Genomic DNA, 25,355 nt, shown 5'->3' with positions numbered 1-25,355 from the left:
GGCATTGGAAAGTATTGCTTGTCAATCTTTCAGACAAAAGAAGGTAGCGGGAGAGCTTTGGCTGCTCGTAGAAGGGCCACTCACATGAGATCCCTGCCTCTGCACAGCAGAGTGTATTTACAAACCACTGGTACAATAGAAAACTGAAACACTTGAAGTGTGACTCAATGAATCTTAATCTCGAGGTAGTATATGATGAAGTACACATACAGTACTTAAATTTGTTTTAACTTTTCCACCCAATGGAAAATGTACATCAGCATCCAAGAACATGGAGTCAATGCCTAGTGGTTTAGGTGTTAAAGAGAAGAGAAGAACATAACAGCATTAAGAGTAAGCCACAGAGTCTGCAGTCTTCCTCATCCATTTAATGAGATCCTGGCTGATGACTTCCAGTTTCAGCATTGATAATATCAGAACTTTGCATCAACCCTGACACATGTTCTCGTAGACGACTGAAGTTCTTCCATCCTTGTGAATGAAGACTTGGTCACTTCAGTTTTGGAGTGCAGCTGACAATGAGCAGAATTTTACTTCAATTAGCAACTGCCTTCTTATTAAGTAAAAGTGCACATTGTTTCTACCTTAAAATCTCATCTGAATTCACAAGGATTTTCAAAAGTGTTATCAGGCATCTCCTAATGGGTTCAACTTTGAAAGGTTAGCTGATGTTTAAGCGTCCCATATGCTGGGATGACGTCATTGGTAGTTCTCATTTGTGTTAACGTGTCAGGTTTGCTCTTGTCGAACTCTTCTGATAATGTCACCGTGTAGCACAGACTGGAAACCTTTTTGGTTTTGGGAATGTTGTAGTGTAGCGGTGTGCTACACGCAGCGCTAAAATTACGACATGGAGTCGGTAACTGCAGTCGAAGGAAAAACTTTATTCGAAAATTTCAGCCTCACTTTTAAGCCTCTGTCAACCGGCCCCCCATGGCGAAGAGGCTCCAAAGCTCTGTGCTCGCAAACCCCCGTAGGCTATCTAATTGTGAGTCGGTTCGGATACGCTAGGAAATGAGGCGCTACATAACCCCCCCCCAGAACCGGCGATACACCCCCCAATGTCCACAGCCTGGGCCAGAACCTGCTTGGGAGGTCGGCCTCTGCGCCGAGGCGCCGGAAACTCGGCCGGTTGCGCCAGGTCCACATGGGCCGGCTTGAGGCGGTCCACCGTGAAAACCTCCTCCTTCCCCCCAACGTCCAGCACGAACGTGGACCCGTTGTTCCGGAGCACCGTAAACGGCCCCTCGTATGGCCGCTGCAGCGGTGGCCGATGCCCGCCCCTTCGTACAAACACAAACTTACAGTTCCGTAGATCTTTGGGTACGCAGGTCGGGTGCCGCCCATGCTGTGAAGTGGGTATGGGGGCCAGGTTACAGAGCTTCTCGCGAAGTCTGCCCAGGACTGCAGCGGGTTCTTCCTCTTGCCCCCTCGGGGCTGGTAGGAACTCCCCGGGGACGGCCAGGGGCGCGCTGTATACCAACTCGGCCGACGAGGCGTGCAGGTCGTCCTTGGGCGCTGTGCGGATGCCGAGAAGGACCCAGGGAAGCTCGTCCGCCCAGTTGGCTCCTCGCAGGCGGGCCATGAGGGCCGACTTCAGGTGACGGTGGAAACGCTCCACTAGCCCGTTCGACTGTGGGTGGTAGGCAGTGGTGTGGTGCAGCTGAGTCCCCAAAAGGCTGGCCATAGCTGACCACAGGCTGGAGGTGAACTGGGCGCCTCTGTCGGAGGTAATGTGGGCTGGTACACCAAAGCGGGATATCCAGGTGGCGAGCAGGGCTCGGGCGCAAGATTCGGAGGTGGTGTCGGTGAGCGGGACCGCCTCTGGCCATCTTGTGAACCGGTCCACGATAGTCAGGAGGTAACGCGCTCCGCGCGACACTGGCAGGGGGCCCACGATATCCACATGAATGTGGTCGAAACGCCGGTGGGCGGGATGGAACTGCTGCGGTGGGGCTTTGGTGTGCCGCTGAACCTTGGCCGTCTGGCAGTGCATGCACGTTCTGGCCCATTCACTGACCTGTTTGCGGAGACCGTGCCAAACGAACCTGCTGGAAACCAGCCGGACAGTTGTCCGGATGGAGGGATGCGCCAAGTTATGAATGGAGTCGAAAACACGTCGCCGCCAGGCTGCGGGGACGACCGGACGGGGCCGGTCGGTGGCGACGTCACAGAGTAGGGTCCTCTCACCTGGGCCCACGGGGAGGTCCTGGAGCTGCAAACCAGAGACTGCAGTCCTGTAACTCAGAATCTCCTCATCTACCTGCTGTGCCTCTGCCAGTGCCTCAAAGTCTACCCCTTGGGAAAGGGCATGAACGGTAGGGCGAGAGAGCGCATCCGCCATGACATTGTCCTTACCCGAGACGTGCCGGACATCCGTTGTGTATTCAGAGATGTAGGACAGGTGGCGTTGCTGGCGGGATGACCAGGGGTCGGATGCTTTCGTAAACGCAAAGGTAAGCGGTTTGTGGTCCGTGAACGCGGTGAAGGGCCGACCTTCGAGGAAGTACCTGAAATGCCGGATTGCCAGGTAGAGCGCCAACAGTTCCCGGTCAAAAGCACTGTACTTGAGCTCGGGTGGCCGCAGGTGTTTGCTGAAAAACGCCAGGGGTTGCCAGCGACCTGCGATGAGCTGCTCCAGCACCCCACCGACTGCCGTGTTTGATGCGTCCACTGTGAGGGCGGTAGGGGTGTCCATTCTGGGATGTACTAGCATTGCGGCGTCAGCCAAAGCTTCCTTCGTTTGAACGAAAGCGGCGGCGGACTCCTCGTCCCAGGTAATGTCCTTGCTCGGACCCGACATCAGGGCGAACAGGGGGCGCATGATCCGGGCAGCTGAAGGGAGGAAGCGGCGGTAGAAATTGACCATACCTACGAATTCCTGAAGGCCTTTGATCGTGGTGGGTCGGGGGAAGTGGCGGACCGCATCTACCTTAGCGGGCAGAGGGGTTGCCCCGTCTTTAGTAATCCTGTGGCCCAGGAAGTCAATGGTATCAAGTCCGAACTGGCATTTGGCAGGGTTGATTGTAAGACCGTACTCACTCAGTCGGGCGCAGAGTTGACGGAGGTGGGACAGATGCTCCTGACGACTGCCGCTGGCTATGAGGATGTCATCCAAATAGATGAACGCGAAGTCCAGGTCCCGTCCCACCGCGTCCATTAACCGCTGGAACGTCTGTGCGGCATTCTTCAGGCCGAACGGCATGCGGAGGAACTCGAAGAGGCCAAACGGGGTGATGAGAGCCGTTTTGGGGACGTTGTCAGGATGCATCGGGATTTGATGGTACCCTCGGACAAGGTCGACCTTGGAGAAGATCCGGGCGCCGTGCAGGTTTGCCGCAAAGTCCTGAATGTGCGGCACAGGGTAGCGGTCCGGTGTGGTAGCCTCGTTCAGCCTGCGGTAGTCGCCGCACGGTCTCCAGCCCCCCGTCGCTTTGGGCACCATGTGCAGGGGGGAAGCCCAGGGGCTGTCGGACCGCCGGATGATCCCCAATTCCTCCATTCTCTGGAACTCCTCCTTCGCCAGTCGGAGCTTGTCCGGGGGAAGCCGCCGAGCACGGGCATGGAGGGGTGGTCCCTGTGTCGGGATGTGGTGCTGTACGCCGTGCCTGGGCATGGCTGCTGTGAACTGCGGTGCCAGAACCGATGGGAACTCCGCCAGGACCCTGGTGAAGTCGTTGTCGGACAGCGTGATGGAGCCGAGGTGAGGGGCTGGCAACTGGGCCGCGCCCAGGGAGAACGTCTGAAAGGTCTCGGCGTGTACCAGTCTCTTCCTGGGCAGGTCAACCAGCAGGCTGTGAGCTCGCAAAAAATCCGCACCCAGAAGCGGTTGGGCTACGGCGGCCAGTGTGAAGTCCCACGTGAACTGGCTGGGGCCGAACAGTAGCTGCACCTGACGGGTGCCATAGGTCCTTACTGTGCTGCCATTCACGGCCCTCAGGGGGGGACCCGGTGCCCTGCTGCGGGTGTCGTAACTCGTCGGAGGTAAAACGCTGATCTCAGCCCCAGTATCGACCAAAAACCGGCGTCCCGACCTTCTATCCCACACATACAGGAGGCTATCCCGATGGCCAGCCGCCGTAGCCATCAGCGGCGGCTGGCCCTGGCGTTTCCCGGGAACTTGCAGGGCGGGCGGCAACGGCGGACTTCTGCGCCCCACCGCTGGTGGTAGAAGCACCAGTGGTCATTGGGCCGGGGGTTAGTGGGCTCTGCGGCCGGGCCTGGACTGGTTTGCTGCCGGGAGCGTGGCTGGGAGATCTGTGCGATGGACGCCCCGCTCAACCTTTTTGGCGTTCCACAGCAAGTCCGCCCGGGCTGCCACCTTCCGGGGGTCACTGAAATCCACGTCGGACAGCAGCAGGCGTATGTCCTCGGGCAGCTGCTCCAGGAATGCCTGCTCAAACATGAGGCCTGTGTGTCCCTCGGCCAGAGACAACATCTCATTCATTAAAGCCGATGGAGGTCTGTCGCCCAAGCCATCCAGGTGCAGTAAACGGGCAGCCCGCTCGCGCCGTGAGAGTCCGAAAGTCCTGAGGAGCAGGGCTTTGAATTCCGTGTACTTACCGTCTGCCGGGGGCGACTGTACGAACTCCGCGACCTGGGCAGCTGTGTCCTGGTCGAGGGAGCCCACCACGTAGTAGTAGCGGGTGTCTTCTGAGGTGATCCGGCGAACGTGGAATTGGGCTTCGGCTTGCTGGAACCATAGGTCCGGGCGCTGTGTCCAGAAACCCGGCAGTTTCAACGAAACCGCATGAACAGAGGCGGCGTCGGTCATTTCTGGTCCAAAAAGCGTTTGGACCGTCGGGGTCACCAATTGTAGCGGTGTGCTACACGCAGCGCTAAAATTACGACAGGGAGTCGGTAACTGCAGTCGAAGGAAAAACTTTATTCAAAAACTTCAGCCTCACTTTTAAGCCTCTGTCAACCGGCCCCCCATGGCGAAGAGGCTCCAAAGCTCTGTGCTCGCAAACCCCCGTAGGCTATCTAATTGTGAGTCGGTTCGGATACGCTAGGAAATGAGGCGCTACAGTAGTTTCCTTTTCGGCATAAGACAGTGACAGTTTTATAAACAGACACAGGTGAATGAATGGAAGAAATCCAACATTTTACTAATCCATTCTTCAGTCACCCACTAACTGTCCTCATTGCTGGGACGGTTCTCCCTTGGTCCATGTGGATTTTACAGTATGACAATGCTCAATGCGCCTTGACGTAACCTAGTCTACTCCTTTCCTAGTTCAGGGTGTTGGAGCCAATCAAAACACCTTATTAGCATTGATAACTATTTTCCCCTACTTCTAGTGACTTCTCCCCCTTCCCCATTTTCTCTTCTTCCATTCCCCATTCTAGCTCTCCTCTCACCCCTTCTCTTCCACCTGCCCTGTGGTGCCTCTCCTCCTCTTTCTTTCATGGTGTACTGTCCTCTCCTATCAGATTACTTCAACCCTTTACCTCTTCCATCTATCAAGTCCCAGCTGCTCTCTTTACCCCCTCCCCCCCTCCCGGTTTCACATCACCTGCTGGCTTGTATTACTTCCCACAAACCCCCACATTATTTTGGTTTCTGTACCACTCCTTTCCAAGCCTGTTGTCTAGGTAGATTGTATGGTGTCTACTTGGTTCCATTTTATCAGACTAATTATAGACAGAAAATTGCTACCTGCAATGCTTGTCTATCCACAACTACAGCATTATTTCTCATGTTCCAGGAAACACCCCCCCCCCCCCAACCCACATCAGCCAGATCCTTGGTCCTTTCCTATGTTTCTGAAGGTGTAACGTCATGCTCTAACACCTGCCTGTCTACCCATTGCTTCCTCTGGCAATGTTCATCTCAACATTAGCAGACTGCTTGACATTCAGTACCTGATGAAAAGGATTTTCTTTATCAATCGCTCGTCTGCAGGTGCGGCCATGTGACTGGTCCCTGAAAGTGCTGAAGATGATTTTTGCTTGGTCCTTTTGGGTTTTTGACAGAGAAGCCCTCAGAAAAATACATTGTCTGTGTTCTATTTTCTGCTGGAATGGGCTTGGACTCAGTCCTCAGCTGTAAAAGAGAAGTTCCTAACTGACACCAAAGTATATATAATATGACAGGGGCAGCATGAATGTTTTTAATCCACACATAAAACAGTTATTATCCATGGGCAATAAATCTGGAAGGTGAAATTGTGCTCTGTCTACAAAAATGGTTGACTTAATCACCTAGAAGGAATCATTTTAATCAGATGTGTTTGGAATTGTGGCACTTGATCTTTTTCATTGACTATATCAGGAGGCTGAGAGGCTGATCGACAGGACATACAGAGAGGTAATTTCACTCAACGTGCAGGACACAAGAAGCTGGGATGACTGTCGGGATGGAGGGAGGGAGAAAGGGGATAGACACCCAGTGCAAAGTACCCCTGTGGCTGTTCCCTTCAACAACCACTAAACTGATTGGAGGGTGCGGATAACCTAACAGAGGAAGGCCACAGCGGTCAGGTCTCTGGCACGGAGTCTGGCTCTATGCCTAAGAAGGATTGCAGTGGTGATAAGGGATGGCATAGTTAGAGGAACTGACAGGAGATGCTTGGACGGTATGCTGCCTCCCAGGTGCCAGGATGAGGGATGTCTTGGATTGGGTCCAAGAGGAGAGTGAGCTGCTGGAAGTCTTGGTACATATTGATACCAATGATGTACTGTAGGGAGGTAATGGGAGGAGATCCTGAAGAGACAATATGAGCAGTTGGGTTGAAAGCTGAAAAGCATGACCTCCAGGATAGTAATTTCTGGATTGCTGCCCAAGCCATGCACCAGTGAGGGCAAGAATAAGGTGATTTGGCAGATGCATGAGTGGCTGCGGAATTGGTGCAGGGGGCAGGGTTTCTGATTTCTAGATCATTGGGATCCCTTCTGGGGAAGGTATGATCTGTACTAAAAAGGACGGGTTAGACCTGAACCCAAGGGGGACTATTATTCTTGAGGGCAGGTTTGCTAAAACTGTTGTGTAGGGTTTAAACTAATCTGTCGGGAATAGGAGTGATGGGGCTGAGGATGGGGCAGTTGGTATGTGTGTAGATGCAGTGTATAATGAGACTGTGAGGAGGGCCAGGCAGGTGATAGGGCAAAACTGCAGTCAGTGGGATGAGGGGAAGTGGAAAATCAAAAAGGGTGATGAATGCAGGACTGAAGGTGTTCTATTTGAATGCATGTGGTATACAGAATAAGATGGATGACCTTGTAGCACAGTTAGAGATTGGCAGGTACAATGTTGTGGGTATCACTGAGAGTGGCTGAGGAAGATGATAGTTGGGAGCTTAACATCCAAGGATACAGCTTCTATCAAAAGGACAGGCAGGTATGGAGAGGGGGTGGGGTGGCTCTGTTGGTAAAAAAAATTAAATCAAATCATTTGAAAGAAGTGACATAGAATCAGAAAATGTGGAATCTTTGTGGGTAGAGTTAAGAATCTGCAAGTAAATAGAGCTTGATAGGTGTTGTGTACAGGCCTCTAATTAGTAGTCAGGGTGTGGGGTACAAATTACAAAAGATGAGGCATGTAAAAGGGCCATAATATGATGGTCACTGGGAATTTCAAAATGCAGGTAGATTGGCAAAATCAGATTGGTGCTGAATCCCAAGATATGTAATTTGTAGAATGTCAATGAGATAGCTTTTTATTTAAAAAAAAAGGTTGTGGTTGAGCCCACAAGGGGAAAGGCAATTCTAAATTGGGTGCTGAGTCGTGAACAAGATTTGATTTGGGTGGGAGTTTAAGGTAAAGGATTCCTTATGAGGCAGTAATCATAATATGATAGAATTCATCTTGCAATTTGAGAGGGAGAAGCTAAAGTCAGATGTATCAGTATTATAGTGGAGTAAAGGGAATTACAGAGGCCTGAGAGAGGAGCTGGCAAAGTTGATTGGAAGGGGACTCTAGCAAGGATGATGGTAGAACAACAATAGCTGGAATTTCTAGGGGAAATTTGGAAGGTGCCCAATAGATGCATCCTAAAGGTGCAGAAGTATTCTAAAGGGAAGATGAGGCAACTGTGGCTGACAGGGATGTCAATGACAGCATAACAGAAGGCGAAAATTAGTGGGAAGTTAGAGAATTGTGAAGCTTTAAAAACCAATAGAAGGTAACTAAATATACTATAAGGAGCGAAAAGGCAAAATATGTAGGTAAGCTATCCAGATATAAAGAGTAAACGAGAGGCAAGAGTAGATATCAGCCGCTGGGAGATGATGCTGGAGAGGTAGTAATGGCAGATGGACTTGGTTATTTTGCATCAATCAGCACTGTGGAAGCACCATCAATTTGCCAGAAAATGGAGAGTGTCAGGGGGCAGAGGTGAGTGTAGTCACTGTTACTATCCAGAAGGTGATTGGGAAGCTGAAAGGTTTGGAGGTAGGTAAGTCACCTGGACTAGATGAACTACAACCAGGTTTCTGAAAGAGGTAGTGGCATTAGTATTGCCACATAACTAGATTCTGGCGTGGTTCTGGAGGACTGGAAAATTACAAATGTCACTCCATTCTTCAAAAAGAGAGGAAAGCAGAAGGAAGGAAGTTAGAGGCTAGTTAACCTGAGTTCAGTAGTTGGGAGGATGTTTGAGTCCATCATTAAGGATCAGATCTTGGGGTACTTGGAGGGACATGATAAAATAGGCCAAAGTCAGCATGGTTTCATTAGGGAGAAATTTTGCCAGACAAATCTGATGGAATTCCTTGAGGAAACAACAATCAGGATAGACAAAGGACAGCAATGTATGTTGTTTACTTGGATTTTTAGAAGGCCCTTAACAATGTGCCACACGTGAGACTGCTTAACAAGATAAGGGCCTATGGTATTACAGGAAATTTACCAGCATGAGTAAAAGGTTGTCTGGCTGGCAGGAGGCAAGGACTGTAACCCTTGGTTTCTTTGAGTTTCTCTTCTCAACTACCAGCCCTTTGATCTAGCAGTGTGAATAAATACACTCTTTTCCACTAATATTAAAGAAGTATATTCAACCACTGTTGTGAGGTCCATTACCTAGTACAGGGTATTTTTCTATTTATGGGATAGAAATCGCTGGTACAAGCTTGTCAGTGTGATCTCTCCACTTCTGAACTTGCATTTCATATAACTGTCGTGGGCTTTAAGGGCATGACCTGATGTTCTGAAATTTTTAAGCTATTGAAAATAAAAATCCATTTCAATTCAGCCAAACAACTCACTTCCCTTCCTTCCTCCTGTCCATCCCTCCAGTCTTTATTGCTACCCTTGGGGTTATGGATAATTCACTGGATCTAATGGGGTACAAGGCTGGAGAGATGATATCTCCCAAAGGAAATGCTGGGAAGATTGAGCTCTGCTGATCAATGGACAACGTTCAATTGCTTCAGTATGTTGTGACCAACTAAAACAGTCACGTGGATGTGTAAACTTTTAGGAGGGAGAGTTTGAGAGTCTAAAAGAATCTCACTTCCCTGATGCAATATCTTGTACCTTTTGAACACAAAATAACAATGAATGGTCAATTTCAATGGCTAAAGTCGCTGACTCAACTTTAAAACCTAAAATCTAGTCAGGTATCTTTTTAGAATTACGTATTTACAATGGGTGCACATCTCAAGTAGCAGCTTATTGAATATTCAAAGGAATATGAGGATGGGGTAGTTGGCAATGTGTAGTGAAACTGCCAGCAAGGAGAGGCTGATGATGGTGCAAAATTGCAGTCAACAGGATGAGTTGCAATGTAAAAGCAGGACAAAATCGAAAAGGGAGATAAATACAGGACTGAAGGTGTTATAGTAGCAGTATGCAGAATAAATTGGAGATTAATATGTATGACATTGCAGGCATTACTGAATCATGTCTGGAACTTTATAGCTGGGAGCTAAATGTCCAAGGATAAACATTGTATTGAAATGACAGGCAGATAGCCAGAGAGGGTTGTGTGGCTATGTTGGTAAAAAATGAAATCAAATCCTTAGAAAGAGGTAACATTGGATAGGAAGGTGGAGAAGATATTTCCTCTATTGAGTGAGTACAGAACCAGAGGACACAGCCTCAGAATATAAGGACATCTATTTGGAATGGAGATGAGGAGGAATTCCTTTAGCCTGACACTGGTGAACCTGTGGAATTAGTTGCAGTAGATAGCAGTGGAGGGTGAGGTATTGGGTAGATTTAAGCAGAGGTTGATAGTTTCTAGATTAGCCAGGGCAGGAAGGGATGTGGGAAGAAGGCAGGAGATTGGAGCTGAGAGGGAAATGGATCAACTGTGATGAAATGGTGGAGCAGACCCAATGGGCCAAACGCTCCTATATTTTATATCTTGTATTCAATACTGATGTCTGTTCCAAAAGCTTCTGAGCAGAATCACCAGGCACCATTTTATTAGTGTTGAGAAATGGATTCCTGAGTATAAAACTAGCCAGAAATTACAAGTGATGAAAGTAGACCTGTGCGTTCAGTGGCAAGGATATACCTGTGCTAATACAGGATATAATTTCTTCATGCCTTCCCTAATCGTATTCTGGAGTTTTCATAATCATTGATGGCATGAACTTTCATCTTTCATCTTCCATGTGTAGCTTCAATGGGACAGAATCAGAGTGCCCCACACCCAGTAGTTGGTTTCACTAGCTAAAGTAATAGTTGGAAATTAAATTGTGAACAAGTTTTGTTTCCTTAGGGCTGAATCTCATTTCAATTAATCCATAATTATGCTATCTATAATTTCACTCCTCTAGAAAATTCCCTAACACCGTAATGCCACAGAATGCAGAAGCTCTGACATGCACAATAAAATTCAGAGCAATTTATCCTTCAAAGTCGTGCTTCAATAACCTTTCAGCAATCATTGTCCCAACTGCCATCAGAAAAATAGCTCGTGGATGATGTGTGTGTGATCTTCTTTCTGAAGAGGCTTCCTTCAGGCAGATTTCAGAGGAAGAGAATCAGTCTTGCCTTATCCATCCATTCTTCCAAAAAAGCTTTGTTATCATTTCTCTCCACTCAACGAGGCCAGTCCGTTGGTCCTCATCTGTACCTCATAACAGAGGAGATCTGAAAAGATGATACAAGGTCAACAAAATACTTAAGCTCATTTAAAAACAAACATATTCTTTTCCTTTATAAATTCATAACTACTTGCATTGTAACGGCAGTGTGTCAAATGAATTTAACTGCTGATGAGTTCTACTAATTACGAGTTTTAAACACGGTAACTATGTAAAATATATAGGCGTATAATTCAATGGCTGTCTGTGTATGCACTGGTGGAAGTGTCATTGCTGGAGTTGAATGTATAATTAATGACCAGCAGGATTATCTTAGGGTTGGAGGCAGTCAGATGAATTAAGAGCTTTAAAGGTGGCAGATTAATTCCATTCTCACAGGCATGGAGGTAAGTGAATGTAACATATGCGTATTTTTACAATGAAGGTTAAGGTATAATTTAGATTGGACAAGTGCTAAATATTATGAAGTATATCATAATATTGGTTTAAAAAAGTTTCTTTAATGTTTTTATATGTGTTGCGACTTATACAATAAGTAAGGCTGTTGAATAACTAATGCATTGAACAGGTGTAACAAAAATGAACATTTCTTTAAATAGTGATCTTTCGAATAGCTAGAAAAGTAGTAAGGAAGGCTTAGAGTCACTAACTTGCTTTTCTCTAAAGTCTAGTAGTGTGCTAGTAAGCATAATATGTGGATTTTACTGCCTTGTTATTGTTTGCTCACGGTATCCATGTCCTGCAAGTTCACTTCACATGGCTGATCACATAATCATGAAAAAGTTAACAATCAACACAAAAATATATCCTGTGTAACTATTCCTATTAATAATTGGCTGTTCCTTACTAATGAATGTTTTAAACTTTGGCTCCAGAGTAATGCTGTTTCATTTGATTGTATTCATCTATGGTTGAATGACGTTTAAACTTAAACTTGACTGAATATTCAAAGTACATTTATTATCAAAGTTTGTATACGATACACAACCTTGTGATTCGTCTCCTTACAGACAGCCACAAAACATAGAAACCCAACAGAACTTATTATAAAAGACGTTCAAACACCAATGTTCAGATAAAAAAATTGTGCAAACATGAAAGGAAGCAAATAACATTCAGAACTGAAGTTCATGGAAGTGAGTCCAGAGCCACCAGGCCAGCCATCACAGCAGCCAATCCAAGAGCCCGTTAGTTGCTGGCCACAGCCTCAATTCAGTGCAGAGATGAGTGGCAAGTTGAACACTGTCCCTCTCTTCCGGCCCCGACACTCTGAACTTTGCAAACTTGGCTCACCGCTTAAATCCACCAAACAGCAGTTTGTTCCTCGGTCTTGCACCGAGGGCCTACTGCTTTGATACGCTCTCAGGATGGGACACACTGCCTTGATTTGGCCCGTTCACAACTCTCCAATCTGATCCAGTGCTTAAATCAGTTGCACATCAGCTTGCAACTTGCTCTTCTCTGTGCCACCACTTCGAATCGGCTCTAAACAACGGCCAAATATTGGCTCGTTTCCCGCTCTCTGGCCCAGGCCCTGCTGCCTGGATTCAGCCCACACACGCCATGCAGCAACGGTCCTGCACCTTCAACATTTCAGTTTACACTGCAAAAATGCCAGGTCATGAAGGTGGTTCAAAAGCTCAATTTGAAAGGGAAGTTACAGGCTATTGATTGCAGTGATTGTTTTCCAGAAAAAGTGTGATTAATAAAGTAGTTAGTGATCTGGTTTGCTGGCAGCAAGTTGTTGTGTTTCACCAACACCATCTTACACTGGAATGTACTGATATTTGCCAGAAATATTGTTCCTTTGAAAACGCAGGACTGAACCATCTTCCAAATAGTGTTCTTCCAACTTTGTGATGTAACTTGCCATTACTGCCTTTTTTAGGAATATGTTTTGTTAACTAAAACCTTTAGGGAACATTGCAGTAATTGTTCTGGGCTAGCTTCTGGCCAGGCAAATAGTTTGTGCCTGGGAATATCAGTTGAAACATGGCCAACCTATATTTTTAAAGACAGAAGTCCTTGCTGAGTTGTGAAATGTAATAGTTCTGTAGAGTGTGGTTTTTCTAGATTCAAATTATCAATTGTCATTCTTCAATACACAAGTGTAAAGGCGCACATAATGATTGGATCAGATGCAGCATAAAAACAAATATAAAAGCTATCCTATAAATGCACTGTAAAATTCTCTGTTGAGTGTGCCCATATACACAAGGTTAGCTTAAATACATAGACTGATTCTATGTATATGTATAAATTGTTGCTACTAAACAGTTATAATGCACACAATGCAATCCTTTCATACCTGACAATGGGAAGAGATAGTGAGCAGGGCTTGTGTAATTGAGTCCTGAACTGACTGATCCTTTCATGCTGATAAAGTGAAATCCTTCTGATGGATATTAGGCTTCAATGAGTTGTAATAGTTACAGGAACTCTATCATAGCATGCTATGATGACAGTAACTTGACACCTCAACCTATGTCAGAAAGATCTCATCAGGTTTTCCAGTTGTGATCATGCTTGTCTGATCAATACACTGGTGACAAAGCAGCAGTGTAATTGAAGACACACACAAAATGCCGGAGGAATTCAGCAGGTCTGGCAGCATCTATGGAAGTGAAAAAGTGGTCGATGTTTTGGGCTGAGACCCTTCATCAGGATTGAAAGGGAAGGGGAAAACGCCAAAATCTTCCTGGGAGGGGGAGGAGTACAACCTAGAAGGTGATAGGTGAAGCCAGGTGGTTGGGGAAGGGGTGATTTACGTAAGCAGGTGATAGATGGAAAAAGTAAAGGGTTGGAGAAGAAGGAATCTTAATAGAGAGGAGAGTAGAACATGGAAGAAATAGAAGGTAGAGAGATACTGGGGGAGATGATAGGGAGGTGAGGAGGAGATACAAGAAGGGAGCTAGAGTGGGAAAATGAAGAAGAAGGAAAAGGAGAGTGGAAAATTAACCAGAAATTGGACAAATCAATGTTCATGCCATCAAGTTGAAAGTTCTTAAGTAGAATATAAGGTATTGCTCCACCTGCCTGATAATGGCCTCATCTTGACAGAAGGAGGCCATGGGCCGACATGGTGGAATGGGAAAGGGGACTGGAGTTGAAAACCTGGAATTCCTGCTTTTTGCAAATGAAGTGAAGTTGCTTGACAAAACAATCCCTCCATTCTACATCAAGTCTCACCAACGTAGAGGAGGCCACATTGAGAGCACGATCCTAACAAATTTACAGGTGCAATGTCGCTTCACCTGGAAGGACTGTTTGGAGACCTGAATTCCTCCGCCATTGATGCTTCCCTCACACACATCTCCTCCATTCCCTGGACATTCATGCTTACCCCATCTTACCGCCACCTTAAATGCTTGAATTCCTCTTGTCCTCACTTACCACCTTGTGAGCCTCTGCATCTAACACATCATTCTCCACAACTCCACCATCTTCAAATGGGACCCTACCACCAAACGCATCTTTACCCATCCCCACCCCCACTCTCCGCTTTCCTGCAGAGATCACTCCCGCCGTGATTCACTTGTCCCTCCCCACTAATCTCCCTCCTTGCACTTACCCCTGCAAGCAGTAGGAGTGGCTACAATCTCCCATTCATCTACTTTCTCACCTCCACTCCAGGCTACAAGCAATCCTTCCAGGTGAGGCAACACGTCCTGATGAAAGATCTCGGCCCACAAAGTCAACTGTCCATTTATTTCCATGGATGCTGCCTGACCTGCTGAGTTTCTCCACCTGGGTTATTGATAGTGCATCCCTGCCACAACCTACAGTGCTCTACCTTTCATTGTGTAAGACACATGTTGGTCCTACCAAAGTTCAAAGTCTTCCACGTTAGCATTAAGTTCCACCTGCCATTTTCCAGCTAATGCAGATCCCTCTGCAAGCCAATATAGCCTTCCTCGCTGTCCACTACACCCCCAGTCTTGGGGTCATTCGCAAATTTGCTGATCCAGTTAACCATATTATCATCTAGAGCATTGATATAGAAGACAAACAACAAAGGACCCAACACTGATCCCTGCGGCATACCAATTGTCACAGGCCTCCAGTCAGACAGTCAACCATCTACGACCACTCTCTGGTTTCCCACACAAAGCCAATGTTTAATCCAATTTACTACCTCATCCTGAATGTTGAGTGACTGAAACTTCTTGACCAGCCTCCCATGTGGGACCTTGTCAGATGCCTTACTAAAATCAATGTGGACAACATCCACTATCTTGCCTTCATCCACTGTCACTAAGGACGTTTTAGCTGTCTCTGCTAGGGCCCCAGCAATTTCTGCATTTGCCTCCCATACGGTCCAAGGGAATGCCTCATCAGGCCCTAGGGATTTATCAACCCTGATTTGCCTCAGAGTAGCAAACACCTTCTCCTCTGTAATTTGTACAGGGTCCATGAGGTTGATGCCACTTTGCCTCACTTCTGTAAGACTCTGTATCCATCACCCATGTAAATACAGATGCAAAGAATGCATTTAAGATCTCCCCCATCTGATTTGGCTCCACATGTGGATTACCATTCTGGTCTTCCAGAGGACCAACTTTGTCCCTAGCTTTCCTTTTGCTCTTAACATATCTGTAGAATCCCTTAGGTTTCTACTTCACCTTTTCTGCAAGAGCAATTTCATGCCTTCTTTTAGCCTTCCTAATGCTTTCTAATGTGTTCTCTTATATTTCTTGTACTCCATAAGCACCTCATTTGTTCCTGCTTGCCAATACTTGCTATGTATCTACTTTTGTCTCTTAACTAGGGCTGCAATATCTCTTGAAAATCAAGATTCTATACACTTGTTATCTTTACCTTTTATCCCCGCAGTACAAGCTTTGTACTCTCAAAATTTCGTTTTTGAAGGACTCCCACTTTCCAATTATACTTTTGCCAGAAAACAGCCCATTCCAATTCACACTGCTAGGTCATTCCTGATGCCATCAAAATTGGCCGATCTCTTTGCATATTTACTTTGAAACTAATAGCTTTGTGGTCACTGGATGCAAAGTGCTCCCCTACACCAACTTCTGTCACCTGCCCCATCTCATTTCGTAGTAGCAGATCCAGTATTGCACACTCTCATGTTGGAACAACACGCCATGTTGCCTTGAGACAGCATACCGTGCTGCCATGGAAGACTTCAACCAGGCCAGTCTAAAGGAGTCTCAACAGTGATGAGGACGGTGAAGAGAGGTGGAGGAACATTTACAAATCTGTTCTGAATCGGTGGATCTGTGACGTTCAAGACCAACAATCTAAAAGCCTACAAGAAGTCCAGGTACATCCTACAGAAGGCCGTTGTGAGAGCAAAATGGCAGTTTCAGCTGAGGCTAGAGGCAGAACCAGAGGCACAATAGCTATGGAAAGGTTTGTGTGCTACTACTTGGTGAAGGTGAATCTCAAAGGCTTCTACAGATATATTGAGCAAATGGATATCAAGGGACAAAATTGGTCCTTTTGAAAATCAGCATGGAACCAAAATAGATGGAGGAGATATAAATTTTTTTGTATCTGTATTTACTTGGAAGGCAGGCACAAGGTCTATGGAATAAGAGTCTATAGGACACAGGGTCTATATAACACAGGGTTTATAGAAGAGTATTGAGGTTATGGGCCATATCCAGATTACAGACGAGGAGGTGTGTGCTGTCTTGAGACAATTTAAGATGGTTAAGACCACAAGGCCTGAGAAGCTGTCTGCTTAGACACTGTGGAAAGCTATTGCAGAAATAGCAGGGGTCTTGGCAGAGAGATTTGGATATTAGAATTCAGGCCGGTAGAGAGTGGATGAGGTCTGTACCAGGTCAGCGAGGTGTTGGTGAGTTTTGGAGTCAGAAATCTGTGTGGGCAGAAGGAATGGAACAAGTTTTGCCGACTCCCTGGGTCCATGAATCAGTCTGAGACCTGGTGTTCAGGGTCCAGCCATCAATGAGTCCAGGCTTCAAGGCCGGGTTTTCGCTGATCATCCTGCGTGGGATTGATGCCGAGGATGAATCGGAAACCCTGAAGTCAAGGCCCATTGGATGGAACCGAGACTGAGAGTCCACTGGAGAATTTGAAGCCAGGTGTCTGCAGCCCGACTCTGTGCCCGCTGGAGTTGGAGGCTTGTCTTGGAGTTAAATGACTGTATGTGCGTGGCTGAGGGGTTGGAATGAATCTTGCTTTTATAGTTGTTTGCTGCTTGTTGCATTCTGTTGAGCATTGTGGGCATGCTGTGTTGGCAGCGAAACATGATGACACTTGTAGACTGTCCCAGCACACCCTAGGGTGTGTTGGTTGTTAATGTAAATGGTGCATTTCACTGTACATTTTGATTGTTCATTTTAATCTTAATGGTACACCTTACATCTAAGGAAATCTGTAAGTTTTTGGTGACATACTAAATCTTCTCTAACTTCAAATGAAGTAGAGTCACCGGCATTCCTTCTTCAGCACAGTGAGCCCAGGATAGATCCTCTGAGATGCTATTCAGGATCACTGGGATTTCCTCATGAAATGCAAGTACAATACTGACAATGTGGCATTGCACCTTATTTCCTCCTTGATGTCAGAATCTATTGGGATTCTGCCATGGTCCCTAGCAGTATTTCACAGCCATGGCATATAATCGCTTAGATAAAAGAAAACTGTTGGCTGCAGTTTACTATTTAGCCACTTTGAACAACAACAAAAACAATCAAGGTGTCCTAGCAACTACATAACAAGGTGTCACTTATTAAGCAAAGAGAATTGAAGTGCAGTGAACCGGGCCTCTTTGTGGTGCATACCACACTGCGCCAATCCTGACAGGAGACTTTGACAGCTTATCTAGCTGCACATAGAGAAAATGACTGGGGGATGCAGGATACATAATCCACTATGTAATGTGAGTAAGAGGGCAAGGGCACACAAAAGCAGAGCATGGAAAATAGCAGGAGTTGGCTACTCAATAGCACAGGCCCTCTCTGGAGTTCAATCAGATTATGACTGATCTCAGTTGGAGAGGAAGAGATGTGACAGATCGGCTGAGTGGTGTCACAACAACCTTGCACTCAACATCAGTTAAACCAAGGAATTGACTGGGGACTTCACAAAAGGGAAGTGCGAGAATGCACAGCAATCCTCATCGATGAGGCGGTCAATGGGGGCATACCAAATTTCCTTAGCCTCCCAAGGTGCTTGTGAGCTTTCTTGGGTGTGACATCTACATGCTTGGACTAGGGCAGGCTATTGGAGATGTTCGTTCTCAGGAACTTTACTTTCTTAATCCTTAACCTCAGCACCACTGACGCAAGCTGGAGCATGTACACTGCTCTTCTTTCTGAGGAAAATGACCAGCTCTCTTGTTTAGAAACCCTGAAGGAAAGACTGTCATCATGACATCATATTATTAAGTTTTCTATCTCCATCCTGTACTCCAGTTCATTGTTACTTGAGATGTAACTCACAATGGTGGCATCATCTGCAAACCTGGAGGTAGAGCAGAATCTGGGCACACAGTTCAAGGAGCAGAAAAGGGGTTGAGAACACTACCTTGTGGAGCAGCTGCATTGAGAACAATTGTGGTGGTGATGTTGCTGCTTATCCTTACTGACTGTGGTCCCTTGGTCAGGAAGTCAAGAATTCAGTTGCAGGGGGAGATGTTGACTACCAGGTCTCAGAGTTTGGTGATGTGTTTGCTTGGAATAATTGTATTGAAGATGGGGCTGTAGTCAATAAACAGTAGTCTAAGTAGGTGTCTTTACTGTTCAGATATTCCCGAGCTGAGTATAGAGCTAGAGAGATGGCACTTGCTGTAGACATGTTTCAGTGGTAGGCATTAGGTAGAACCTGTCTGAGGTTGGAGTTAATATGTGCCACTGACCAGCCTCTTAAGGCACTTCATGATGGTGGATGTCAGAGTCACCAGGCAGTAGTCAATAAGGCACATCACCTTGATTTCCTTAGATACCAGCATGATAGTGGTCTTCTTAAACAAGTGGGAACCTCAGATTGAAGCAGGAAGAAATTAAAAATGTCCACAAATATTTCTGTCTGCTGATCTAAGGACAGAGCCAGGGACACCATCTAGGCTAAATGTTTAATGCATGTTCACTCTCTGGAAGACTACCCTTGCATCTGCAATGGTCTCTGTGGGTTCAGGAGACCGTCATGGTGGCTGATGATATATCAACTCCCTTTGGTTCAGACAGTGTGTAGAATGTGTTTACCTCATCGGAAAGGGATGTGCTGTAGTCATTGCTGAATGTGAGTTGCTATACACAAAAAAATGGCTACAAGAGAAGGTCAAAGGTTAGGAATCCTGGTGTGAGGAACTCACCTCTTAACACCCCAAAGCCTGTACATCACATACAAAACTCAAGTCAGAGTGCAATGGAATACTCTCCATTTGCCTGGATGAGAGCATCTTCAACAACACTCAAAAAGCTTGACACAGCAGCCCACGTGACAGGCACTCACTCTACCACGGACACACAGTAATGGCAATGGGTGCACTGCAGCAATTGCTCAACACTCCCTAGACCACGTCTTCCAAACCCTAATCTCTACCAGACACGGGTTAGCAAAAGCACACAAACACAAGCTGCTGGAAGTTCACCTTGAAGCCTCTCACTATCCTGACTTGGAAATATATTGCTGTTGCTTTACTATGGCTGGGTCAAAATCCTGGAACCCCTTCCCACACAGCAGTGTAGGTATACACACACCTCAAGGGCTGCAGTGTTTCAAGAGGGTGACTCACCCTCATCTTCTCAAGGGCAACTAGGGATGAGCAATTAAACGCTGGCCTCACTTGCAAAGCTCATATCACTTGTTAACTGAACAAGGGCCAACTAACCAGAGGAGCCCACAGCTTCAATACAAGCTGGGAGAAGCAATTTCTTTGTAGTATGAGGGTAAAAATTAAAAACATTCTGAATCTTAAAAATGAAATGAAACATTGTGTTTAGAATGTTCAATTTGCTACCAATAATGTTAAAGGAGTGTAGCTGGCAGGTAATAAATAAATGCATAATTAAATATAAAATAAAAATCAAATCAAATAATGTATAGGTCTGTTTTAAGACCATAAGGTAAAGGAGCAAAATTATGCTATTTGGCCTATCGAATCTAAACCACCGTTTCATCATGGCTGATATGATTTTCCTCTCAGCCCCAATCTCCTGCCTACTCCCCATATTCTTTCATGCCCTTTCATACCAGTCAAGAACCTATTAAGCTCTGCCTTAAATATACATACAGACTTAACCTCCACAGCCGCCTGTGGCAAAGGATTTCACAGATTCACCACTCTCTGGCTAAAATTCCTCCTCATCTCTGTTCTAAAAGGACTTAATTTGCAAACCATGTATAATCGAAGCTAAAGCACTGTGATTGCACGGTAATCCATGTGCAAATAGCACAATTTTTTTTCCAACTGCATTATTTTCAAATTGTCACATAAAGAATCAGGCTATCACTTTCAAAGACTAGTGGAGTTGGAGACAGTATAGTGATCAAAAGGTGCAGCAGGATATAGATCAGCTGCAGATGTGGGCGTACAGATGAGGTTTCATCTGAGCAAATACAAGGTGTCGTACTTTGGGAGATCAAAATAAGTGAGAAGTATACAGTTAATGGCAGGACCCTCAACTGCATTGATATGCAGAGAGGTTTGGAGTGCAAGTCCATAGCTCGCTGAAAGTGGCCACACAAGTAGGTACAGTGTTAGTGGCTTACGTTTTTCATTGGTCAGGGTACTGACTAAGTAAGAAATTGAGAAATGAACTCGATTGATCAGGCTGTAATTGAGGTAGTGTATGTTCTGGTCCTCCATTACAGAAAGAATGTGGAACTTTTGAAAAGGGTGCAGAAAGAGAGACTGGGTTGTTTGCTCTGGAAATATTCTCAAGCAACCTGATAGACATTTATAAAATTAAGAGAGGTAAAGATAGGACAGATAGTTAAAATTTCTTTTCACATTAGAAATATAGAATACTAAAGGGCACACATCTTAAGGTGAAAGGGGAATGTCAAGATGTGAGGACAAGTTTTTTTTTAAAACACAGAGTAGGTGCTTGATCACTGGCTGCCAAGGCTAGTTCTGGAAGCAGATACAATAGTGGTGTTTAAGAGGCTTTTAAATATGTAGGGAATGGAGGAGTGTGGCTCATGTACTGGACTGAACCTCTGCTGTTTGTGATGTGTATACAGTAAATAACCTGGATGAAAATGTAGATGGGTGGGTTAGTAAGTTTGGAGATGACGCTAAGACTGGCTGTACAGTGGATAGCATAGAAGTCTGGAAAAGAATACAGCTGAATATAGACTCATTGCAGATATGGGCAGAGAAATGGCAGCTGGAGTTTAGCTCAGCCAAATGTGATGTGTTGCACCTTGGTAGGCCTAATGTAAAAAGATAATAAACTGTTGAGGGCAAGACCCTTACCAACACTGACAAACAGAGGGACTTTGGGCTCCAAGTTCATAGCTCCCTGAAAGTGGCTACACAGACTGATACGATGGTTAACGAGGCATATGACATGCTTGCCTTCGTTAGTCAAGGTAATGAGTTCAAAAGTCAGGAAGTTATGTTGCAGCTTTATAAAACTCTAGTTAGTTCAAAGTAAATTTATTATCAAAGAACATATGTTATTGCATACAACCCCAAGATTCATTTTCTTGCGGACATACTCAATAAATCCAATAACCATAATTCAATCAACAAAAGACCACCCAACAGGGCAGTGTGAAAATACAAAAAGAAAGAAAAACAAATAATAACAACAAGTAAATAAGCAATAAATATTGATGAAGAGTCCTTGAAAGTGAGTCTATAGGTTGTGAGTACAGTTCAGTGATGGGGTGAGTGAAGTTAAGCCCTCTGGTTCAAAAGCCTGATGGTTGAGGGGTAGTAACTGCTCCTGAACCTGTTGGTGTGAATCATGAAGCTCCTGTACCTTCTTCCAGATGGCAACAGTGAGAAGAGAGCATGTCCCGGCTCTCACCTACTCTCATTCAGTCGCATCTGGAGTATCGCATACAGTTCTCGTCACCCCATTAAAGGAAGGATGTCATGGCTTTGGAGAAGGTGCAGAAAAAAACTGTCCAACCTCTTGTTATCGCACACGTCCTAATTTTCAGGCTACATCACGACCTGGTATGGGAACACTGATGCCTTTGAAACTCCTGCAAAGCTAGTGGATTCAGCCCAGTACATCTCAGGTAAAGCCCTCCCAACCATTGAGCACATCAACATGAAATGCTGTTGTAGGAAAGCCACATCCATCATCAAAGATCCTCACCACCCAGGCCATGCTCTTTCTTCACTGCTGCCATCAGGTAGAAAGTACAAGAGCCTCAGTACTCGCACCACCAGCTTCCAGAACAGTTACCACCCCTCAACCATCAGACTCTTGAACAAAAAGGAATAACTACACTCATCTATTTCAATCTTCCCACAGCAAATCATCTCACTTTAAGGATTCTACCTTGTTATTTCATGTGCTCGTTACTCATTGTTATTTATTTATATTTGCATTTACACGGTTTGTTATCTATCTCCACTCCAGCTGATCTTTCATTGATCCTGTCATTGTTAGTACTGTATTCTGTACATTTTCTGAGTATGTCTGCAGGATAAAAAATGTCGGGTTGTATGTGGTGGCATATACATTATGCATTCTGATAACAAAATTTACTTTGAACTTTGAAGTTGCTGCAAATACTGCCGATATCCTGGGGAAAAGTGCTGCTGTAAGCCTCTGAGATGCTGACAAAGATGTTCATTACACCTGCCACTTAACTGTAATGAGCAGGTTACCTGATCATAAGGGCAATGAAGTTAAGGCTGATAACAGGTTTACCTGATACCCTCCAGACTGCCTCATTGATGCACCATCAATACCTCACTCTGAGACGTAAAGGCGAGTTATCGGCTTTTATTGACTGGAAGAAGGAACAAGCAGTGAGTGACCACCATACTGCATCCTGGAGACTGAGAGGCCGGGCTCAGGCCTCAATCGCCTTTATACCGGGGTCTGTGGGAGGAGCCACAGGAGCAGTCAGCAGGGGGTGTGTCCAGACAGGTATATGTAGTTCACCACACTCACATTAAAAGTGATGTGCTAACAAGTGAAGAAAGAACCCACTTGTTCTGCTCAATTCCCTAAGCAGGGATCCAGTGGCCCATCAAATTGCTCCCACTGTCACCTCAAGTCCCGACCTCAGAACATCAATTTAATTTGAACAAAAGAATGCTTTACTGTGCAGACTAATGGATTTCAATATGCATTGGCTAAAATTAATAAAACTCAGGTGTCCTCCGTTACAAACACAAGAGATTCTGCAGATGCTGGAAATCCAGAGCAACACACACAAAATGCTGGAGAAATACTGGGGTCTGTGGGAGGAGCCACTGGAGCAGTCAGCGGGGGGCGGGTCCAGACAGGTATATGTAGTTCACCACAGGCAGAAGAAAAGGATCTGGGAATATAGGTCCATAATTTGTTGAAAGTGATGTCACAGTTAGATTGTGTCCTAAAGAAAGCTTTTGGCACTTTGGCCTTTGTAAATCCATGCTATACTTCTCTATGACTATTGAATACAAAGCTGTACTTAATGTTATTCCCTGCCACCCCCTCCCACCCCCAAAGTGTGCTTCATCAGTGTTTTCAGCACAGCGTCGTATATCAGATCTTGTATACAACCATTGCCTTTGGGGTTGTTGCACCTGGGCTATTGTTTGGTTCTGGCCTGGCTGCAGGCTACTTGCAGCTAGTGAGTAACCATGTGCAAATCCTGCGGTATTATGGTGACTGAGTCTTACTATTATGCTAGGACAGACATTAGTAGTTTTCAGGTGGGGGCTGTATGTTTAAATCAATTGGAGTGCTGAGATGGTGTTTGAAAAGGTTAGATATCATCTCTGCATTCTGTAAGGGTTTTTTTTTTAAAGCATTTTCACATTAGTAAACTAGATCAGAATCTTGCTAAATTGCAGCTGTTTGCTTTCATTAAAATGAACAGGGAAACACTAATGTGCCTCTTGAATCTGGTGCATAATTTGTAGCTCAGGTTCCCTCTGGAAACATTGGGTGATTACCCCATGTTTGTAAAAAGTAATAATACTTTGAACTTTACTGCTCCTTCAGAAAAGTTCTCAGCCTGAAATATGAAACCGGCTTCTTTCTCCACAGATGCTGGTTGACCTGCTGAGTGTTTCTAGCATTATCTATTATTAGCACCATACACAAAAAGTTGGAGGAACTCAGCAGGTCGGGCAGCATCAATGAAGCGAAATAAAGCATGTTGGTTTCAGGACGTGGCCCTTTGGGTCTCCTAGGCCATCCTTACTTTCACAGCAAGGAAGCACCAGCTGCATGGAAGCAGTAAAGTATCCTTTAGTTTCTGAACTTGTGCGTGTGGGATGGTGAAATGGGAGTGATAGCAAACAACGGTAAATTTGTTGATTTTACTACAAAAGCTGGGATTTCTGAGTACGAGTTTCTCAGCCACACCGTTCTGGTGGCATTGTTGCAGGCTGGTACAAGAGGAGGATAGATTAGCATCCCCATCCAAAAGGAGACATGTCATCTCCCCTCACCAACCCCTAGCACCAGTAGCTTGTATCTTAGGCGAACAACACCAATAATTGCATACAAATAACAAGTGCTGTTTTGTTTCCAGATTGAACAAAAGGTCTCCTTGACACATCTGAAGAACATCCAGGCTGCTTTTGAAGTGAGTTTAACTGCAGTTTGCTATCACCATTAAGAATAAATTTCAATCAGACTGCGAGAGAGTGTAGCAGCACTAAATTAAGTGCTCCTACCTTTTTTCATTATGCCATTATTAATTACTTACCTTATTAATCTTTTTAGCTGAATTAAACTATTAATATCGTTTTATTATATCTTCTCAGTACTATCATTTGTTAGTAACACAAATCATAAAGGCAGTTTTTTTTTTCCAAAAATATATGCAAAGTATAAAAGTGAAAAAGATTTCTATTCATTGTTTTCATCAGGTGCAAGGTTGCAGCATTTTACTAAACCATTATCCTGATGTGGTTGCCTCCATGTTGCAAGGGATGTATAACCATTCTGAAACATCAGACTACAGACCACTTTAATAGATACAAAAAGAATCTGTGCCAAATGAACTGAACAGGGAATTCTGGTTACCATTTTGGTTCTGAGTCTGCATCATTGGTTAATTCCTCTTGGTGGTGGAACCAAGCACCCATCAGCAATAGAAGCTGAGTTACTCCAAATGCTTCTGTGGCCACTCCCTCATCAGCATAACTGTGGCCCTTCCCTTTTGCCTCCCAACACACTGCACCATAATCTCGCCCTCAACTTGGTAAACTGCATCAACAAACCTATCTGAAAACT

General features: G+C 45.4%; 1 protein-coding gene across 4 annotated transcripts in view; it reads left to right on the top strand.

Annotated features, from left to right (window-relative positions):
- Positions 1-25,355, top strand: part of wdr95 (WD40 repeat domain 95) — a 152,178-nt gene that overhangs the window by 13,658 nt on the left and 113,165 nt on the right. For 2 of the 4 annotated variants that reach the window (XM_059964092.1, XM_059964091.1), the window contains exon 3: positions 24,649-24,702. In XM_059964092.1, coding sequence (XP_059820075.1) covers positions 24,649-24,702 — 54 coding nt within the window. Of the gene's footprint in view, positions 1-11,308; positions 11,382-16,056; positions 16,280-24,648; positions 24,703-25,355 lie in introns of those variants that run through there. The other 2 variants (XM_059964093.1, XM_059964094.1) reach the window with 2 other exon arrangements.

Source organism: Hypanus sabinus, chromosome 3, assembly GCF_030144855.1.
Source record: "Hypanus sabinus isolate sHypSab1 chromosome 3, sHypSab1.hap1, whole genome shotgun sequence".
NCBI classification, from domain to species: Eukaryota; Metazoa; Chordata; class Chondrichthyes; order Myliobatiformes; family Dasyatidae; genus Hypanus; species Hypanus sabinus.
This window is presented reverse-complemented; position numbering and strand designations above follow the sequence as displayed.